This window comes from Podarcis gaigeae (genome assembly GCF_964106915.1).
Source record: "Podarcis gaigeae genome assembly, chromosome: 6".
NCBI classification, from domain to species: domain Eukaryota; kingdom Metazoa; phylum Chordata; class Lepidosauria; order Squamata; family Lacertidae; genus Podarcis; species Podarcis gaigeae.
This window is the reverse complement of record NC_139682.1, coordinates 43205003-43222062: the sequence shown is the minus strand read 5'-3', so window position 1 is coordinate 43222062 and position 17060 is coordinate 43205003. Positions and strand designations below refer to the sequence as shown.

Below are 17060 nucleotides of genomic sequence, written 5' to 3'. Positions count from 1 at the left end.
GGATCTTCGGATGAAGGGCAGTATACAAATTCAATAAATAATAATAATAATAATAATAATTGGAGATGCCAAAGATTAAACCTTCAGCATGCTAAGCATCTCTCCCCAGTCCAATCTCAGTGTGGTGATTTCTTAGATGTGAAACTGCCCAGGAATTCCATGTATTCTGCCTCCCATTCCATCACAGAAGAACAAACAAATAATAACGAACAGTATCTTAATTTAGGCTGGATTCTGCCCAAATTAATAGTGTTGCACGCCATCCCAATCTTTGAGTGATGCAAGATTCCAGAGGTTCCAGGTGTGCTTACCCAGGGTCCATGTTTCCTTTTGGAAGTGAGGCACAATGGAGACTGTGGTGTCTTTAGGATATGTGTTTATTTACATAACCTGAGCCTACGATGCAGGGGTTCACAGCATTAACCCCCCCTGTGATGGAGGGGTTCACAACATTAACCCCACAGCATTAACAGAAACAAGAGGGTCTTGTTTCTCCCATAGCTGCAGCCTTGGATTCAAATAGACACCAGCCATGGGTCTAACCCTCTTTCCAGCTTGCTGTCTTTACCAGACTGCAACCTTTCCCCTCCAGGTCACATCCCAGCCAACTCTAAAGCCTTGCTTTCGTTCTTCTGAGCAGGAGGGTTCCCAACCACTTGCCATCTAGTACAGAGCCTTTGCTGTCTTAATGGCTTTCTTTATGGCTTAGCACCTTCCTCTTGTCCTTCTAATGGCCCATAATCTCAGTTGCTTTTCTGCTCAGAAAATTGGCCTATCTTATATAAAGTATTAACAATTGCCTTGATTAAATTCTAACCCCCACTGGACCCAGGAATTTAGAGGAGTCTGGTACCCACAAACTCATAACAATATCAGTCTGTTTAGAAATGACAACCCATCTTTTAACTTGCCAAAATACCCTAGGTGAGATCCAGAATAAATTAACAACACAGCACAGCACAACACAACACAACACAACACAACATGGGCGTGTAATACTGATGAAGCTCTGTGAAGCAGTGGAGTTACTGCTGCATCTGCAATCTAGTTACTCAGCACAAGGTAGTGGTGGGGAGAGGTAGATTGGGTCTGGAACAGGCTTTCTGCTGGTGCCACCAGTTGGGAGAGTAGCTTGGGCAGACCCCATTTCAGGGCCTTCTGTGGGGCTGCACTGGCAGCGATACCCCTGGCTAGCATCCTGCATGCCACTGAATAGTGGGTGGGGTGGGCAAGTTCTGTGCTGGTGGGATTGCACTGGCTGAAATGACCAAAGGAATTCCTCCACTCAGTGCTTGCTTCTGGGAGGACACAGGGTGCGCATACCCCTAAACATTTTGTGAAAGCCGGTCACCTTCCAAGGTGGGCTGGGTTGTGGTCAGGCCTCAGACTCTTCCTGCATTCAGCGGGGGGTGTGGCTAGTCCATAGGGGGAATCCCAGTTGCATCATGGCCACAGCTGGCCAATCCGGTTGGCTAGGGGGCATGGCTTGTGGCATTTAAACAGCTGCACAGCTGGGAGCTCACCCTTCTGTTCCTGCTTCCTTGGATCTAAGTTTGGCCTCATTGAGGGGCAGTATTTCAATCTGAGTAGGAAAATGAGAGTACCCCTAAACATTTTTTTAAGAAAAAAAGCACTGCCTCCACTCAATCCAAATCTCATATGTAAGAGGGGTGTGTATGCTGAATTGCATTAAATATCAAGTTATAAAAAATAGAATATAAATAGCAGAAGGGCAGCAGTCAAACAAAGAGGCACAATTAAACTCCAAAGCAGCGGTAGAAGATCATGCCACAGTTCAATCAGAAGCACAGGCAAATAAATTATTTTTAATCCCTCTCCTACAATTTAACAAGGATGGCAGCAGATGGACATTTCCAAGGCTGGCTGGCCCAAGAACAGATGGCACTTCAGGAGAAGGGCATGTTTAGTGCCCAGGCCCCATTGTTCAACTTCTGATTGCCTTTTGTAAGCTGCCTAGGACCCCATTTTGGAGGGAAGGCATGGGATGTATTGTGAACATTAGTTCTACTCAGAGTAGATGTATTAAGCAACTTGACTAACTTAGGTACCTTCATTTCATTTGGCAGGATTCAACTACCTGATTACACTAGCAGAAGCCAGTGCAATGACTCCCACTAGCGCAGAGGGGCTTTTCCAACTCTCTCTTCCCCTTGCATGCCCCCAAGTCTGCTCTGGAGGGTCAGAAAATCCCTAGAACAGCAGTTTGGGAGAATGCTCCAATGGGCAAACAGAAATGTTTGTTCTAATGGTACAATTAGAGCAATGTTGAATTCCCCCAGTAGGTCTACTCTAAGTAGAATTTATTTAAGCTTGTTGGGTTGATTTCAAGTAATAATTTATCCCTGTCATATACAGTGGAACATTTGCACACACAGATATGTAAATCTGTATTTATTTGTGCCATATATAAGCAAATGTAAAACAGTTCATAGCATAGAGGAACCTCTACAATTTAAAAATAATGTGCCCAACATCAAGAAATTGAAGTGTTCACCAACACTGGGTGGGCCACTGCTAAATAGTGTTTAGAGTAGATGGCAGTCTTGGAATGTTAATCTTAGTCCACTAGCTCAAAGCATCACCTCTCTCTCCCTCATCATAGTAATCAACAACAACATCCACTGAGTGTGTTGTAAACTAACATGGGCTATAGGTAGATGAGTGGAACTTGATTTGTGCAGTGGAATTTTCTTGGTTTCTCTCTGCATTACATTATCCTATGCCCCCTAAAGTCACTCCTGAGGGCCAAGCGACCCTCTGAATAGCTCGTGTGCAGCAGGGCATGGGGATGCTGCAGAGGGATGAAATTTGTAGTTGTGCACACACTTTCAGAAGTGTACACTGAAAGCACATGGGGTGGGGCAAACAGGTGTGATTCCCATTTGGCTAGAGATGATACAGATGATCAGTGCCAAGTGGTTACAGGCATACAATTATACTTTACTTCCCTGTCTAGTATAATGTATTCCTTTTGGGAAAGTATCATATTTTCTTCTTAAGGCTGCATTGTTAAGGGCAAACCTCTTGTGATAATGAGGAGCAGCTTATTAGCTATGTGCACGATTTATGCATGATGACTAAGATATTACAGTGGTACCTCGGGTTACAGACACTTCAGGTTACAGACTCCGCTAACCCAGAAATATTACCTCAGGTTAAGAACTTTGCTTCAGGATGAGAACAGAAATCGTGCAGCGGCGGCACAGCAGCAGCTGGAGGCCCCATTAGCTAAAGTGATGCTTCAGGTTAAGAACAGTTTCAGGTTAAGAACGGACCTCCAGAACAAATTAAGTTCTTAACCCGAGGTACCACTGTATTGTTAAATACCATGGTGATTTTAAAAAAATGCATAAAATTAACACTGAAAAACTTTTGCAATAACTGAGCTTTGTAGACCTTTTGTGGCCTGGGCAGGCCTGGAACTAGTTCCCGTGTCTTGTTCCTCTCTAAGGAATCAAGTTCAGCCTTCATGGCATTTAACCATGGCTCAGCATCCTCTGAGGTTAAACTTTGGACCTCTTGGAAGCTTGAAGGTTCCCAAACCTTCTCTGAGTTACTAACAACAGCTGTATCTACAATGACTGTTTTAGCAAACTCTTCAGCATACCTTTCGGGTGGTTTATCCTATGTGGCCCTTTCAGATCCGCATCCTATATACAACTATGGCCCAGGCAGGCTGCAGGTGGCAATAGAAAGCAAACTAAAAATGCTTTTGCAGTTCATCAAAACTATCCAGCAATATCAAGTTATAGGAAAACTGGTGCTATTAACAGTAATCCTTCTAGTTGGTTAATTGGTTCGGCAGCTTCCATGCATATGACGTGTGATGCTAATTATTTCCCCCAAATGTTAAATAATAACTAATCAGAGGCAGCTACAGGAGAGCGATGAGATTCAGGTGAGGGTCAGATGCCTTGTCAATCCCAGCAGCTATATAAGAGGAAGACCTGGCCTGCGGCCTGCCCATATGGTGGGTCCATACTTCACATAGCAGATATTATTGCTCAGGTACACCAGTGTTCAGTGATGTTTTTCCAGCAAATGTACCATGTGGGTGGCATGTCTGCATCTTTAATCAGGATAGGAGCATGATTATATTATCCACAATTTGTTTATTTGCTTCAGAAAACAGCAGTGTCATCATAGCTTCCATAAAGTGTGGCGTCATAAAGTGAGTGATAAAATGGATTATGTTTACATCACTGCTAAAAGCCCCAAGTTCACATGCAACCATTTCCATTAATTCACTGGGTAGCCCTGGATAAATGGATATATCTCAGCATTCGACTTCAATCCTATGCACACAACTTTAAGTGCCATTGAATAAAGTGGGTCTTATCTTTTAGTAAACATACACAGAATTGCTCTTTACATTCCCAGTCTGTAAGTGTAAAAAGTACTATGGAGTTGGTTCATTCAGTTCAATCCTTTGCCCCAAGAGCATTCATTAAAAGATAGCTATAGCAACTTCTGTAAAAAAGGACCTAATGAGGAAATCTTCCAACCTCATCAGGTGACAACTCTGTTCCTGGTTGGTTCTATTCATTCGGCTGTTTTGTAGCCTCTCAAATCAACACATCTATAAAATTGTACTTTTTAAAAAATCCTTCCAACTAGACCATCATAATCTCCATGGTCACCATCATGTGGTCTTCAACAAAATTGCTTTCTGGTCTCATCCAAAATATTCTCCAACTTTCCCTATCTTATGCTATGGCTTTTGTGTTGTTTACTTCAATTGACCAGAAATAGAAATGTGAGCAATGTAACCTTCATAATAAGTATATAAAAACATTTCCCTCTGAATAATTGCTGTGGAAGAGTCTAACTTTGGCTTTGCATACATGAAGGCAAATCAAGGCCGTTGAATAGGAATGCCAAATGGGTATTTTCAAAACAATAGAAACTGCTTTGCTGTGGATATGGCAGGCTAAGTACAAACAGAGGGAGGTGGCTGGTGAGGCAAGAATAAATAGCCTTGACTTTCTTTCATTATTAGATGAAGCTCAATCAGTCAAGTTACTTGTCACGTTCTGAAGGTTAAGTTGACACCATGCCTAGTTAGAACATTTCAAAGAGTTTGCTCTGATTCATCAAATGTTTGCTCCACTCTTGCCAATATTTATCTTTATTCAAGGGGCATTCAGCAGAAAGATGCCAAAGGGGAGGAGGCTATTATTGAAGAAGTACTGAGTCATTACACTTCTCTTATATCACCCTATCCAAGTCAACAAATCTGAGAAACTCAGATGTTGAACATCTGAATTGCTCTATGACTGGCTCAGCAAATAGCATCATCAAAATGGAACCACCTAATTAAACCCGGGCTGTAAAACCTGTGGCTTTCCAGAAGTTCTTGAACTACAACTCCTATCATCCCTGATTTCCCCCCATGCTGGTTGGGACTCCAACATCATGGTCCAACACCATCTGGAGGGCCAGAGGTTCCTCGCCACTGTATTAAAACCTTGGGTACTTTGAATATTAGCGCTATGGTTTATTTCCAGCCTGCCATCAACATGGAGAGAGCATCACCTGCTGATTCAAAATTGATTATCAAACCTGTCGATGCAGTCCTGGATATATGATGGATCAACACAAATATTTCACTAGGAGCTGCAACAAAATATATCTGAATATGCATAAAAGCAGAAACCGGTGACGTCATGTTCTGCACCATTTTTCAAAAGCATGCAAAAACTGACCCTGACTGTATTTGTCATGCAAATTTGTTATGGGGGTATAATTGCAAACAATAAGAGAATTTGTTGTCTGGTGAAATGTACACACATTTTTGCTGGGCCCACTAGGATACGACACCTGCAGTTTTATTTGTTATTACCGTATTTTTGCTCTATAAGATGCACCAGACCACAAGACACACCTAGTTTTTGGAGGTGGAAAACAAGAAAAAAAATTTCTGTATCTCAGAAGCCAGAACAGCAAGAGGGATCGCTGCACAATGAAAGCAGCAATCCCTCGTGCTGTTCTGGCTTCTGGGATAGCTGCACAGTCTGCATTCACTGCATAAGAGGCACACACATTTTCCCTTACTTTTTAGGAGGGAAAAAGTGAGTCTTATAGAGCAAAAAATACGGTATTTTATTACATGAATATCCTTCTCTCCCCCTAAGGAGCTCAGGGAACATAGATGGGTTTCTTCCCTATTTTATTCTCACAGCACCCCATGAGAATAAAGTAGGGTTAGGCAACAGGGGATGGAAATTCAGTTCACATTTAAAACAGAATCTATAAAATTTGCAAAACAATATGAGAACTACAACACAACCATCTTTCAAGATTCGCACTTACCTGAATTTTGCAAGGGAGTTCTCCAACGAAAAAACGTTTACAAAAATGCATATATTTGGGAAAAGTGTGCATCAAAATGAATGCAATCATACCTTGGATCCCGAATGCCCTGGAACTTGGACATTTTGGCTCCTGAATGCCGCAAACTTGGAAGTGGTAGTTTTGGTTTGAGAATGTTCTTTTGGAACCCAAACTTCTGATGGGGCTTCTGTGGCCTCTGATTGGCTGCAGGAGCTGCAGGAGCTTCCTGCAGCCAATCAGAAGCAGAGATTTGGTTTTTGAATGTTTTGGAAGTCAAAGGGACTTCTGGAATAGATTCTGTTCGACTTCCAAGGTACAACTGTATCTTAGTGAAAATAACACACAAGCATGCATTATATTAGGAGAACTTGCTAGCAACAATAAACTTCATCCAAAAATGTGTTTATTAGGAAAAATTCACACTAAAATGGCGAAGAATTTTCACCAGGACAAAAATAAAATAAAAAATTGCTGCAGAAATGTAGAGAACTGAATTGAAGACTGGAAAAATGAGAATCTGAGAGAACCAAAATGGACACACCCCTCCCATCCCTGGTAGTGATTGTTCCAAGGGCAGTTCCCCTAGTCTGGCCATTATATCACATGGGTTCTCTTTATGTCTTTGCCAGGGTAGAGACTTTTGAAGTGATAGTCAGATGCTCAAGTTGCTGTTGCCCTTGAATACATGGGATTTTATTGATTGTTCTATTTGTCTGGGTAGTATGCAATCTGGTGGGTGCACCACAGGTGTGTGGGTTCCACAGTGATAGCTGATATTTCAGCCTCCATATAAAGCCTTGCTCATCTCCTGATCTGGACTTCCATTCAAAGTCAGGAGGAAAGATGGGGAAATTTCTGCTGTGGGTTGGTAAGTCACTCTTGCATTCTCGAGACCTGCCAACTGTTGAAACCAGATTTTTTTAAAAAAAAAACATCCCTGGAAAGCTTTGCATTATGACATCTTTCCCTATTAAGTTTTGTGTTAATACACAAACTTTGCTAAAACATTTGCTTAAGGGCAGATTCAGAGGGTGAACAATTTCTTTGTGGTCAGGGTCATTTGATGGCCCGATATGAGATCAGGAAGTCTTATTACTGGCAACCCACTTTCCCAAAGGTGGGAATTCCAGAGGCATCTCTGAGTTTAGGTTTCTTTGTATGAGAAAGCATCAGTGTTTTGATAGCATTCAATTCGTTCACAAATATAGAAGCAGCTCATAGTGGAGCCGACAGGAAAGCTGCTCATCTTGCACCAACCCCTCAGAGACAACAATTGCACTCCAGGGATATTTCCACTTCATCAAACACACAGTCTCCAAATTCAAAAGGCCAAACTGTTTCTCTGCCATCTCCCTTAGCATTGGGGCATGGGGAGGCGGGACACAAGAAGGAGCTTGGCAGCTGATTCAGTGAAGGTTGCCTGGCCAGTGTAAGTACCAGAGCTGGGAATGTAGCACAGCTTCAAGTCCTCCTACTGTTGGCCATGGGATAGGCTTGTATTCTTAGACATAACACACTTTTGGCCTCTGGGTAGCTTTATGGACAGTGGCGTAGCGTGGGGGGTGCCAGGGGTGCCGGCCGCACCGGGCGCAACTTGGGCGGGGGGCGCACTCGCACTAGCAGCTCTCTGCCCCTACTTAAATCCACGGGTTAGGGAGCCCGCACTCACTCGGCTTGGCGAGGAGGTCGCAGAAGGGGGAGAGCAAAGCCTTCTGCCGCGGGCAAAAAAAGGAGAGGAAGCCGGGCGGGCGGGTGGGCTGGCTGGCTGGCGGGGGTCTGGCTGCGCCTGCTGCTGCCGTTGCCGCTGCTGCCGGGCTTTGACAGCTTGGCGAAGTGGAGGGAGAGGAGCTGTATGGTAATTGTGGCTCTCTCTCCACTGGCCGCACCGAGCAGGGAGTCTGGCGAGGAGGCGGGAAGAGACTTTCCCCCCTTTTTTCTACCTCGCCTGGTCAGAAAGGAGAGCGGAGTCTCCTCAGGGCGCCCTCAGGCAGGGCAGGGCAGGGCAAGGCAAGCAGAGCGAGGAGGAGAAAGAGGGGAAGGGGGGGGGAAGCAGCCAGGAAACGCCGCGGTGTGGAGGGGGAATCAATTAAGGAGAGAAAGCGAAAAGCCTTGGAAAAAGGGAAAAAAGGAAAGAAAAGAGGCAGCTCCGGGAGAGCGCGGGGGAAAGAGAAGCCTCGCTGCTGCTGCTTGGGAGAGTAAATTACTGTACTTGCCTTGCCCCGGGTTAGGGGGCGCAAATTACTTGCCTTGCCCCGGGTGCTGATAACCCACGCTACGCCGCTGTTTATGGACACTGGGAAAACATTAACAATGGAATGGAACCCTGCTCGTGGTGTTTCTCACTTTCTCTTTTCTTATTATTCTTATTCTGCCATTTTCTTTTGCAGGCCTGGCCATTTTGCTGCACCTGCAGCTGGGTAAGCAGCTTATTCATTTTATTTGTTTGTGTCCATGTGGCTGCATTATATATGTGAAGATGCATCATGACCTGATTCCCGCTAATGGAAGGAACTGGACACTGATAAATAAAGTCACACTAATGAAACATTTACAATATGCCACTCCCCCCAATTTCTCTGAAATATAGAAATAGGGGCACAGTAGGGACAATGATTTACTAGGAGCAGGCAAGAGTGTACAGACTGTTCCTGGTACAATAAGAGGGACAAGGGAGTACATGGCACTCATAGGGATAACTGAGCTCAAGGTTGCAATGACATGTTGTTGTCACAGGGAAAGGGACTGGAAGATGAGGGAGAGGGAAATACCTCAGTATAAAATACAGTGGTACCTTGGGTTACAGATGCTTCAGGTTACAGACGCTTCAGGTTACAGACTCCGCTAACCCAAAAACAATACCTTGGGTTAAGAACTTTGCTTCAGGATGAGAACAGAAATTGTGTGGCGGCGGCGCAGCGACAGCGGGAGGCCCCATTAGCTAAAGTGGTACCTCAGGCTAAGAACAGTTTCGGGTTAAGAACGGACCTCTGGAATGAATTAAGTTCTTAACCTGAGGTACAGAAGTCCAGCTCAGATGATATGTAAAATCTAAAAATCCTTAATATTATTGCTGAAGAAAATGCATGTAAGAACAAACCCTGTGTTACTTGAATCAGTCATTGAATGTGTGACATGAATAAGCCACAAGCAGAGGTTTCTTCTGCCTAATTAACTGTGGTTTTCTTTCTCCATCCAGGCACAGCTTATAAACTCGTGTGCTACTTCACCAACTGGTCTCAGTATAGGCCAAGCCCTATGACGTATTTCCCGGAAAATGTCGATCCACAGCTTTGCACCCACTTGTGTTATGCCTTTGTTACTATGAAAAACAACGAGATAGCACCTTATGAATGGAATGATGAAGAACTCTTCCCTCGGATCCAAGCACTGAAAGAGAGGTCAGAATTATGAAGTTGTGTTAAGGTAGCTTATCTGAATCCTGCTTATAAATACAGGGTGATAAACAATGATAGAGAAGACCGGTTGAGTGATATCCAATGAAGTAGTTTCAATAGTGCTAGGCCTCTGGCTGCTCCTCCCTCTCTTTTCCCCACATGCCCCTTGCTCCCTCCCCAGTTCTGGAGAGTTGGGGGAACCTACAGAACACATTTGAGGCATGCATGGGTGAAGGAGAGGGAGTGGAAGTTCTAAAGTGCAGCCAGAAATTCATGCGCTAATAGAACTACCTTGTTGGAAGCCACTCATTTAAATCAATGGGCATAAATAAAGTCCACTGATGTCACACTGTAATGACTTAGCTGGATATTACCCATACTCTGCAACAGCTATAAATGCAGAATAAACTATCAGCACAGCACCACTCAAACACACATCTCCTTCTTGTGCCTGCATCTGTGGCACAGAAGAATTTGGTTGCTGTTGATTCTTGTCTCTGAAGGTAGTGGCAGAGTAAATTTTGGATTTCTTCCACTTCTTCACTCTATAATTCTGTTGTTCACATGTTGCATGCAACTCATTTTGGTAGAAGTGGAATCTGCTGTTGTGCCTGCATTCATGGGAGTGACATAATATGTCAAACAAGGGTGAGATCTCATGGATTCCATCTGGTTTCAGATATTGGGTCACCAGTGCTGCATTGTGCATGCTGCATAACTTCATTGTATGGCAAAGGGTGATGTGAGCAAGTGGCTACCAGTGTCAGTGTGGCCGCACAGCCAGATTTTATAGTTCAAAGGTGCAGTGCAAACACTGTCATTTTTCTTTATCATTAAAGAAAATAGTGTTGAGGGAGGGGTGTTTAAAAGCAGCAAAATAATTGTGCTGTTTGTACTGTGTCTGCCTTTTCTCACAGGAATTCAGAACTGGTGACACTGCTCTCAATTGGAGGATGGAACTTTGGCACCGAATTGTGAGTCTTTTCCTATTCATTTTATGCTGGCACCACTCATGGTGAGAAGGTTACTGATAACACCATACATAGCCTGAATCACTTCTAAGTCCCAGATATTTCTGAACAAAGAATTAACGAAGAGTGCTTAACTTTGCTGTGTTATGCTCTAAAGTTTGTTTTTATCTGCACTAGCAGAAAAAAAGAAATCATATTTAAGAGTGGACTTCTCCACAGGTTCACCATCATGGTTTCTACAGCTGCGAATCGCAAGACCTTCATAAATTCAGTGATTGCATACCTCCGTAAATATGGTTTTGATGGAATTGACCTAGACTTTGAATACCCAGGCTCTAGGGGAAGCCCTTCTGAGGACAAGCAACGCTTTACCACCCTGGTTCAGGTAGGAATGTCACCTGAATACACCAGTTGCAAATATTCTTGACCATTTTACCTGCTTTACTCAAGACATTAATAAATTCATTTATCCTGTTGAATAAGCATTGCTCACCATTCTTGTATCATAGGAAATGCGGGATGCCTTTACACAGGAAGCTGCAAGAAGCAGGGCGTCTAGTCTACTGATCACAGCGGCAGTGTCAGCTGGTGTGGAAACGATTGATGCTGGATATGAAATCGCTAAGCTAGGGCAGTAAGTAGAATTCTCAAGATACCCTGGGTCTAATTCAATGTGATCTTGCACAGTTATTGTATGCAGAAAGTACACCCTCTCCTTTTATAAATACAGGAACAGGTTGAAATCATAATGGTCATCTTTCCTAAATACAACAATTAATGCGGCCTTTGTAAAAACACACATTACTAGGGTCGGTTTTCAATACTGCACATGGGCTCCTCAAATTTACCAAGACTGACAATTCTCTTGAAATGAATGGGATTTCCAAACCAGTGTTTTTAAGATCAGGGTTTTAATGTCCCTTGTAAAGATCCTGGGAGATTCATTAGGTGTGGATGAGTGTTGGGCTGTTGCTGTTAGGATTGCAGTGGCTCCTCAAAGTCTGAGAGATTGCTGAGATGGATGTTTTAATGGCTAAAGGAAGAATATATTTTTATCTGATTTAGAAGAGTAATGGACACTTTTTATTCAGAATGTAGTCTATATTGTAACCATGTAACACTGCAAAAACGTGTTTTGGCAATTGCTTTTCTTTCTTAACAAAACCAATAGTAGACAAAAGTAATTAAAAATGGGAGTAGGATGGTTTGTGCTCCCCCCTCACTCATAGCCATAGGTTGTATCCAGTTGTGACCCTCTGCTGATGGAATGCTCTTGGGCCTACCACAAGTTTCTGTTGATGGAAATGAGGAAGACAGTTTTTCCTGATTTCCTCTTCTTTCTGCATTTCCCTCAAATCTGTTCAAATGGGTTGGTAGATCTTTTGGAACAACATAGTAGGCTGTGTGAGGGGAAAGAGGGAATTCGCAAACCCCTTCCAGTCAAGTGACACACACCTCTCCCATTGAATCAGAGAACCTTCTGTCAGCCAGGTTGGACTTCTGATCCATAGGACTGAACTGCATATTTTCCATATCTTACAAGGGCAAGGGGAAGTCTATGTATATGGGATTCAGTAAGTGCAAAATGATGCTCCATTTGACTGGTGGCATTTTAGTTCATTTCCCCACAAGAGCAAACCACAATGACACAGTGGTTGAATTCAGTGCCTGGTGAGCCACCGCTTACTAACTGTGCTGGTCTCGGGGGGAAGGTACTGTTACCGTAGTCAGAGTTCACAGGATGAGAGGCGAGGTCCGAAACAGGGAGCCGGGCGGGGTCAGGAACACTCGAAGATCAGAAGCAGGAAGCCGGGCGAGGAACAGGAACACTGGCAGTTCAGGTCTAGGTCCGGGTAAGAGCAGATACTCCACAACGATGTTGCTCCTGCAACCTGGGACCGGGCTGACTGACCTTTATCTTCTCTAAGGCCAGGGGCGGCCCCGGCCCCCAGGAGCCCCGCCTCTCCTGGCCTTAAGGCGAGCACTCCTCCTGGGAGCAACCAGTTCCCTTCGCCTCTCTGCCCTAAGCCTCTGCAGTTCAGGAGAGGCCGAAGGGTTACTGGGCCCCGGGGAAGGCTCACCTGTAGACACTGAGTCCTCAAGCACCTCTGGGGCCAGAATGGTTTCACCTGGTGCCTGCTCCTGAGGATCTGACACAGGTGCAGGCTCCTCAGAATCTAGACCTTGCCCCAGTTCAGCCGGCCCAGGAGGCAGGGACTCCTGTGCAGGCTGGGATTCCTCTGGTTCAGCCTCTGAATCGGAATCCCAGGCCATCACACTAACGGATGATTACTGATTTGCATCAGACTCATGGATTTCATCAGCGTGATGACGTATGACTTCCACGGTGACTGGGATAGTACCACTGGATGCAACAGCCCCCTGTACTCGGGTTCTGACTGGTGTGACGTCGACTATTTCAACTGCGTGAGTAAAGATCCCTTGAAGCCCCTTTCTTATCTATCTAGTAAGATGAAAATACATTGTAAAAGATGCACCTCTTTGTGTTTTGGCAGGCGTATGCGATGGAGTATTGGAGGGACCAAGGGGCCCCGGCTGAGAAACTCCTCATGGGATTCCCCACCTATGGGCGTTCTTTCACGCTCAGTAATAGTGGCAGCACAGGTCTCTGTGCTTCAGTCTCTGGTGCTGGTCCCCCAGGGCCATTTACAGAGGAGGCTGGATATTGGGCTTACTTTGAGGTATGAAACTGAGAACATGATGCTTTCTAATAATGAATTTTATAATTACACATATAAAAATTTGAGGTTTGTTGCTGGTTCTGAGAATATTTACTGTTGCTGTTACTGTGATGCAGTTCATATTTGCATTGGGGTCCACAAACCTCCTTTGTCCTTTCTTGAAATACCAGAAGAGTTGAAAGACAAACTTACTTGCCCACCATCGTTTCTGCATTACAGTCGTGCCTTGGAAGTCGAATGGAAACCGTTCCGGAAGTCCGTTCGACTTCCAAAATGTTCAGAAACCAAAGCGCAGCTTCTGATTGGCTGTAGGAAGGTCCTGCAGCCAATCAGAAGCCGTGGAAGCCCCATCAAATGTTCAGCTTCCAAAAGAACGTTCGAAAACTGGAACACTCACTTTTGGGTTTTGATTGTTTGGGAGCCGATTTGTCCAGGAGCCAAGGCGTTTGAGATCCAAGGTACGACTGTACATGTCAAGTCCTCAGTGAGTCTAAATCAAGCTGCCTAATTTTCAGCCAGGCATTGTTCAGTTATGTGGATAGCTACCTATCAGGGATGCTAAAGTATTGGATTTCCTGTATCAGTAGGAGCTTAGACTAGATGGCCTTTGACTCAAAGCAAACTAGCAATAGCTTATTTGTTTCAAGGCAAGTCTGGATAATCTCATTAATTTTCTGGTTTTGATAGGTGTGCGCTTTCCTAAAGGATGCTGAAGTACGATGGCTGGAGGATCAAAAAGTCCCCTATGCCTACAAGGGGAATGTATGGGTTACATATGATGACATTTGTAGTTATAGACACAAAGTAAGTCTTTTTGTTTGTTTTAAAACTTTATTTACTAATTCTACCTCTAAAATATTTATTTCTGCTGTTGAGACATACATGATTACACTTGTTACTGAAGGGAGAATGATTGAACTTTACCCTCTTTTTCCTTGCCATACAATTTTATAAATGTTTAACATGTCTCCCTGTTGTTAAATTAGCTGCAGGGAGAGCAGTAAGGTAAACATTTGTACCATTGTATGATAGTTGGAGGAGATTTTTGTCTGGTCCATACTTTAAATGAACCAAACCAATTTGTACTGCCTGAACTAATAGCCAGACCAGAACATAATTATCCCTCAGATTCCACACTTCTCCAAATGTTGTGATAAACTTATTGGCTCAAATAACATATTTGGATGCATGAAAAAAAAAAGATATTTTAAGATAGAAATGAGTTTAAGTTTTTAAATCCATATTTTGTGATAAAATACATATTTAGATACAAATGTTCATACGGACTTGTTGTATGCAGATATATCACTGATTAATGCGGAAATGGGATGGAATAAACTTATGAATGAACACATGCACAATTGATACAGAATGATTTCTCTATCATCACCCTTAATCTTATCTTTTCTAAATTTAGAAGCCCCTAAACCCTGGAAGGTCTAATGGGTGGGTCAAAGACAGTTCTTTTTAATGAATTAATTCTATGGAGGGTAATGATATACTAACTGTTATATCATCTATTTCTGCCTACCTTTTTTGGTGATTCCATTGCATCTGTTTACATCTGATGGCAAATCAGAATATATAGTCAATTTTTACATTTCTTAAAATTGTAGGCCAAATATCTGAAAGAGCATAAGTTTGGAGGCGCCATGGTTTGGGCCATAGATTTGGATGACTTCCGTGGTACTGAATGTAATCAGGGAATAAATCCTTTAATAACTGAGCTGAAGCGATTGCTTGAAACAAATGGTAAGAGAGTGTGATGGAGTGCAACTTTTTCATCTTCTCTAGTATTGAAATGGGAACGAAAAGTGCATAACATATTCTGAGCAAGCCTGAATTGTTGGTGTCCCTCTTGCTGGCTTTTCCCAATAGTTACAATAATGACAACCTAGGCAACTGTGTTGGATCAGAAGTGCCTCTATATTATTACTTGGCTGGTTTGGTGCTTGAGAAGCCTTCTCTTTCACCCACACCAGGGGTTCTCAAAATTTCTAGCTCACTCAAGAAGGCTGGGAACCATGGCCACATGTATTGTAAATGTGCATTCACAAACTGATGGTGCCGAGGCAGAGCCAGTCACAAATGGTGGAGGATGGAGCCAGAGTTTGGCATAATCAGTTGGCATTTACCGACATCATATTCTGTTGATATCTAATTCCTCTTCAGAAATGGTTCCTTCTTTTCTTCTCCCGCAGCCCATCTGTCCCTTTTGCCTCCCTCCTTCCCATTTTCTCTTTTCCTTCCCTTAGACTTGGCTGGCCACTCTGCCCATTTCCTTTATTCTATTCTCTTCCTTCCCCCTGCCTCCATCTTAGCATGTTAAAGCCTTGTTCTCTAACCAGCTCCTGCACACCCCCCCCCTCTGTACTGCACATGTTGGGGTAGGATGCTGTTGGTCCAACCAAAAGCCTATGGTACATCCAGGAAATGGGCTGTGGTGCTGAGGCCCATTACTGGTTCTTAGCCTACAGTTTGACCAGCTGGAGAGAATATCTGACATCTGAGAGAGAGCTATCATTTCCTTGACTTTGGGAATGGACTTTGGTAGGGAACTGAAAGACTCTGTAGTCTTCTCCCTCAGTTGCATCCACCATGCACATGCAGTGGGAATAAGGGAGATGAGGAGAACAGGGAAAAGAGAAAGGTGTCTCTGTGTGTATAAATGAGAATATCACAACTGTTAACACTAGCTGTTCAATTTTGTTTCAGATCCCATTGTGCCAGACTGCCCTCTGGTTGATCCTCCAAGTACACCTACGGTTGATCCTTCAGTTACGCCCACAGTTGATCCTGTCGTCACGACGCCAGGGGATTCAGGAGATGGAACTTTTTGTGTTGGGAAAGTTGATGGCATGCATGCAGACCCCAAAGACAAGTCAAAATTCTACATTTGTGTGGGAAACCGGACTTTTCAATTTAGTTGTGCAGCTGGCCTGGTCTTCAATGACAGCTGCAAGTGCTGTGACTACCCATAATATGAACACTACCCCAAACAAACAACAAAGATCAGGCTTACTGTGGAAGTCTCCACTTCTCCTAAATAAAATTGTGAAACAGCCATGGGGTTCCAGTACACAATCATTTCAAAGCCAGTACACAACAATAAGAACCATTATTAACACTATGCATCAAGACAGGATGTGAGTCACTGATTTTCTAAGGCAGTTTAGAAACAATTTGCTGCTTTAAAATAGTGACTTGCATTCTGTTTTGATAGAGCAAACCTTAGCACAACAACTAGAACCATAGGAAATTGCCTTATTTTAGGTCTGTTTTCATGTCCACATAGCCCAGAATTGGCTGTAGCTCCCCAGGGTCTCAGGGAGAGGTTTTCCCCTTCACATGCTAGCTGATGCTTTTTTCAAGTAGAGATGCCTGGGACTGTGAAAAGTCAAAGTTAAAGCAGCAACAGCTTATGTAAGACAACCACAATATGAGAACATTAATTGCCTCTTTGCTGCTTGCTGGCAAACACCTTTCTAGCTCTCCTTACTCAAATTCGCGATCTCCTCCAGCATTGTTCAGATGCAGGCCTTATTCTGACGTGCCTTTCTCTATTTAAGATTGAGTTTCAGTGTGTCTTCCCACCCACATCACCCACCATAGAGTGTTTGCTAGTGCCTAGTTCAACT

General features: G+C 43.6%; 1 protein-coding gene across 3 annotated transcripts; it reads left to right on the top strand.

Annotated features, from left to right (window-relative positions):
- The first annotated feature begins 8747 nt into the window (after positions 1-8747).
- LOC310847300 (acidic mammalian chitinase-like) lies at positions 8748-16485 on the top strand. Of its 3 annotated transcripts, XM_083744886.1 has the most exons (10): positions 8748-8771; positions 9551-9752; positions 10667-10723; positions 10940-11105; positions 11230-11354; positions 13027-13147; positions 13237-13422; positions 14110-14226; positions 15039-15174; positions 16138-16485. In XM_083744886.1, the coding sequence occupies exons 2-10, from the start codon at positions 9610-9612 to the stop codon at positions 16401-16403; spliced, it is 1317 nt and encodes a 438-aa protein (XP_083601012.1). In that variant the 5' UTR covers positions 8748-8771; positions 9551-9609; the 3' UTR covers positions 16404-16485. The 3 variants fall into 3 exon arrangements, with proteins under 3 accessions (XP_083601012.1, XP_083601014.1, XP_083601013.1); XM_083744888.1 differs by lacking the exons at positions 8748-8771; positions 9551-9752 and adding an exon at positions 10379-10397; XM_083744887.1 differs by lacking the exons at positions 8748-8771; positions 9551-9752 and adding an exon at positions 10478-10549.
- Positions 16486-17060: the final 575 nt, after the last annotated feature.

Bases quoted from the DNA above. Each gene is read 5' to 3' on its own strand.
- LOC310847300 (XM_083744886.1), top strand. From the start codon at position 9,610: ATGACGTATTTCCCGGAAAATGTCGATCCACAGCTTTGCACCCACTTG. The intron at 13,423-14,109 runs GTATGAAACTGA...TGGTTTTGATAG, and splicing joins GATATTGGGCTTACTTTGAG to GTGTGCGCTTTCCTAAAGGA. The intron at 14,227-15,038 runs GTAAGTCTTTTT...TTAAAATTGTAG, and splicing joins TTTGTAGTTATAGACACAAA to GCCAAATATCTGAAAGAGCA.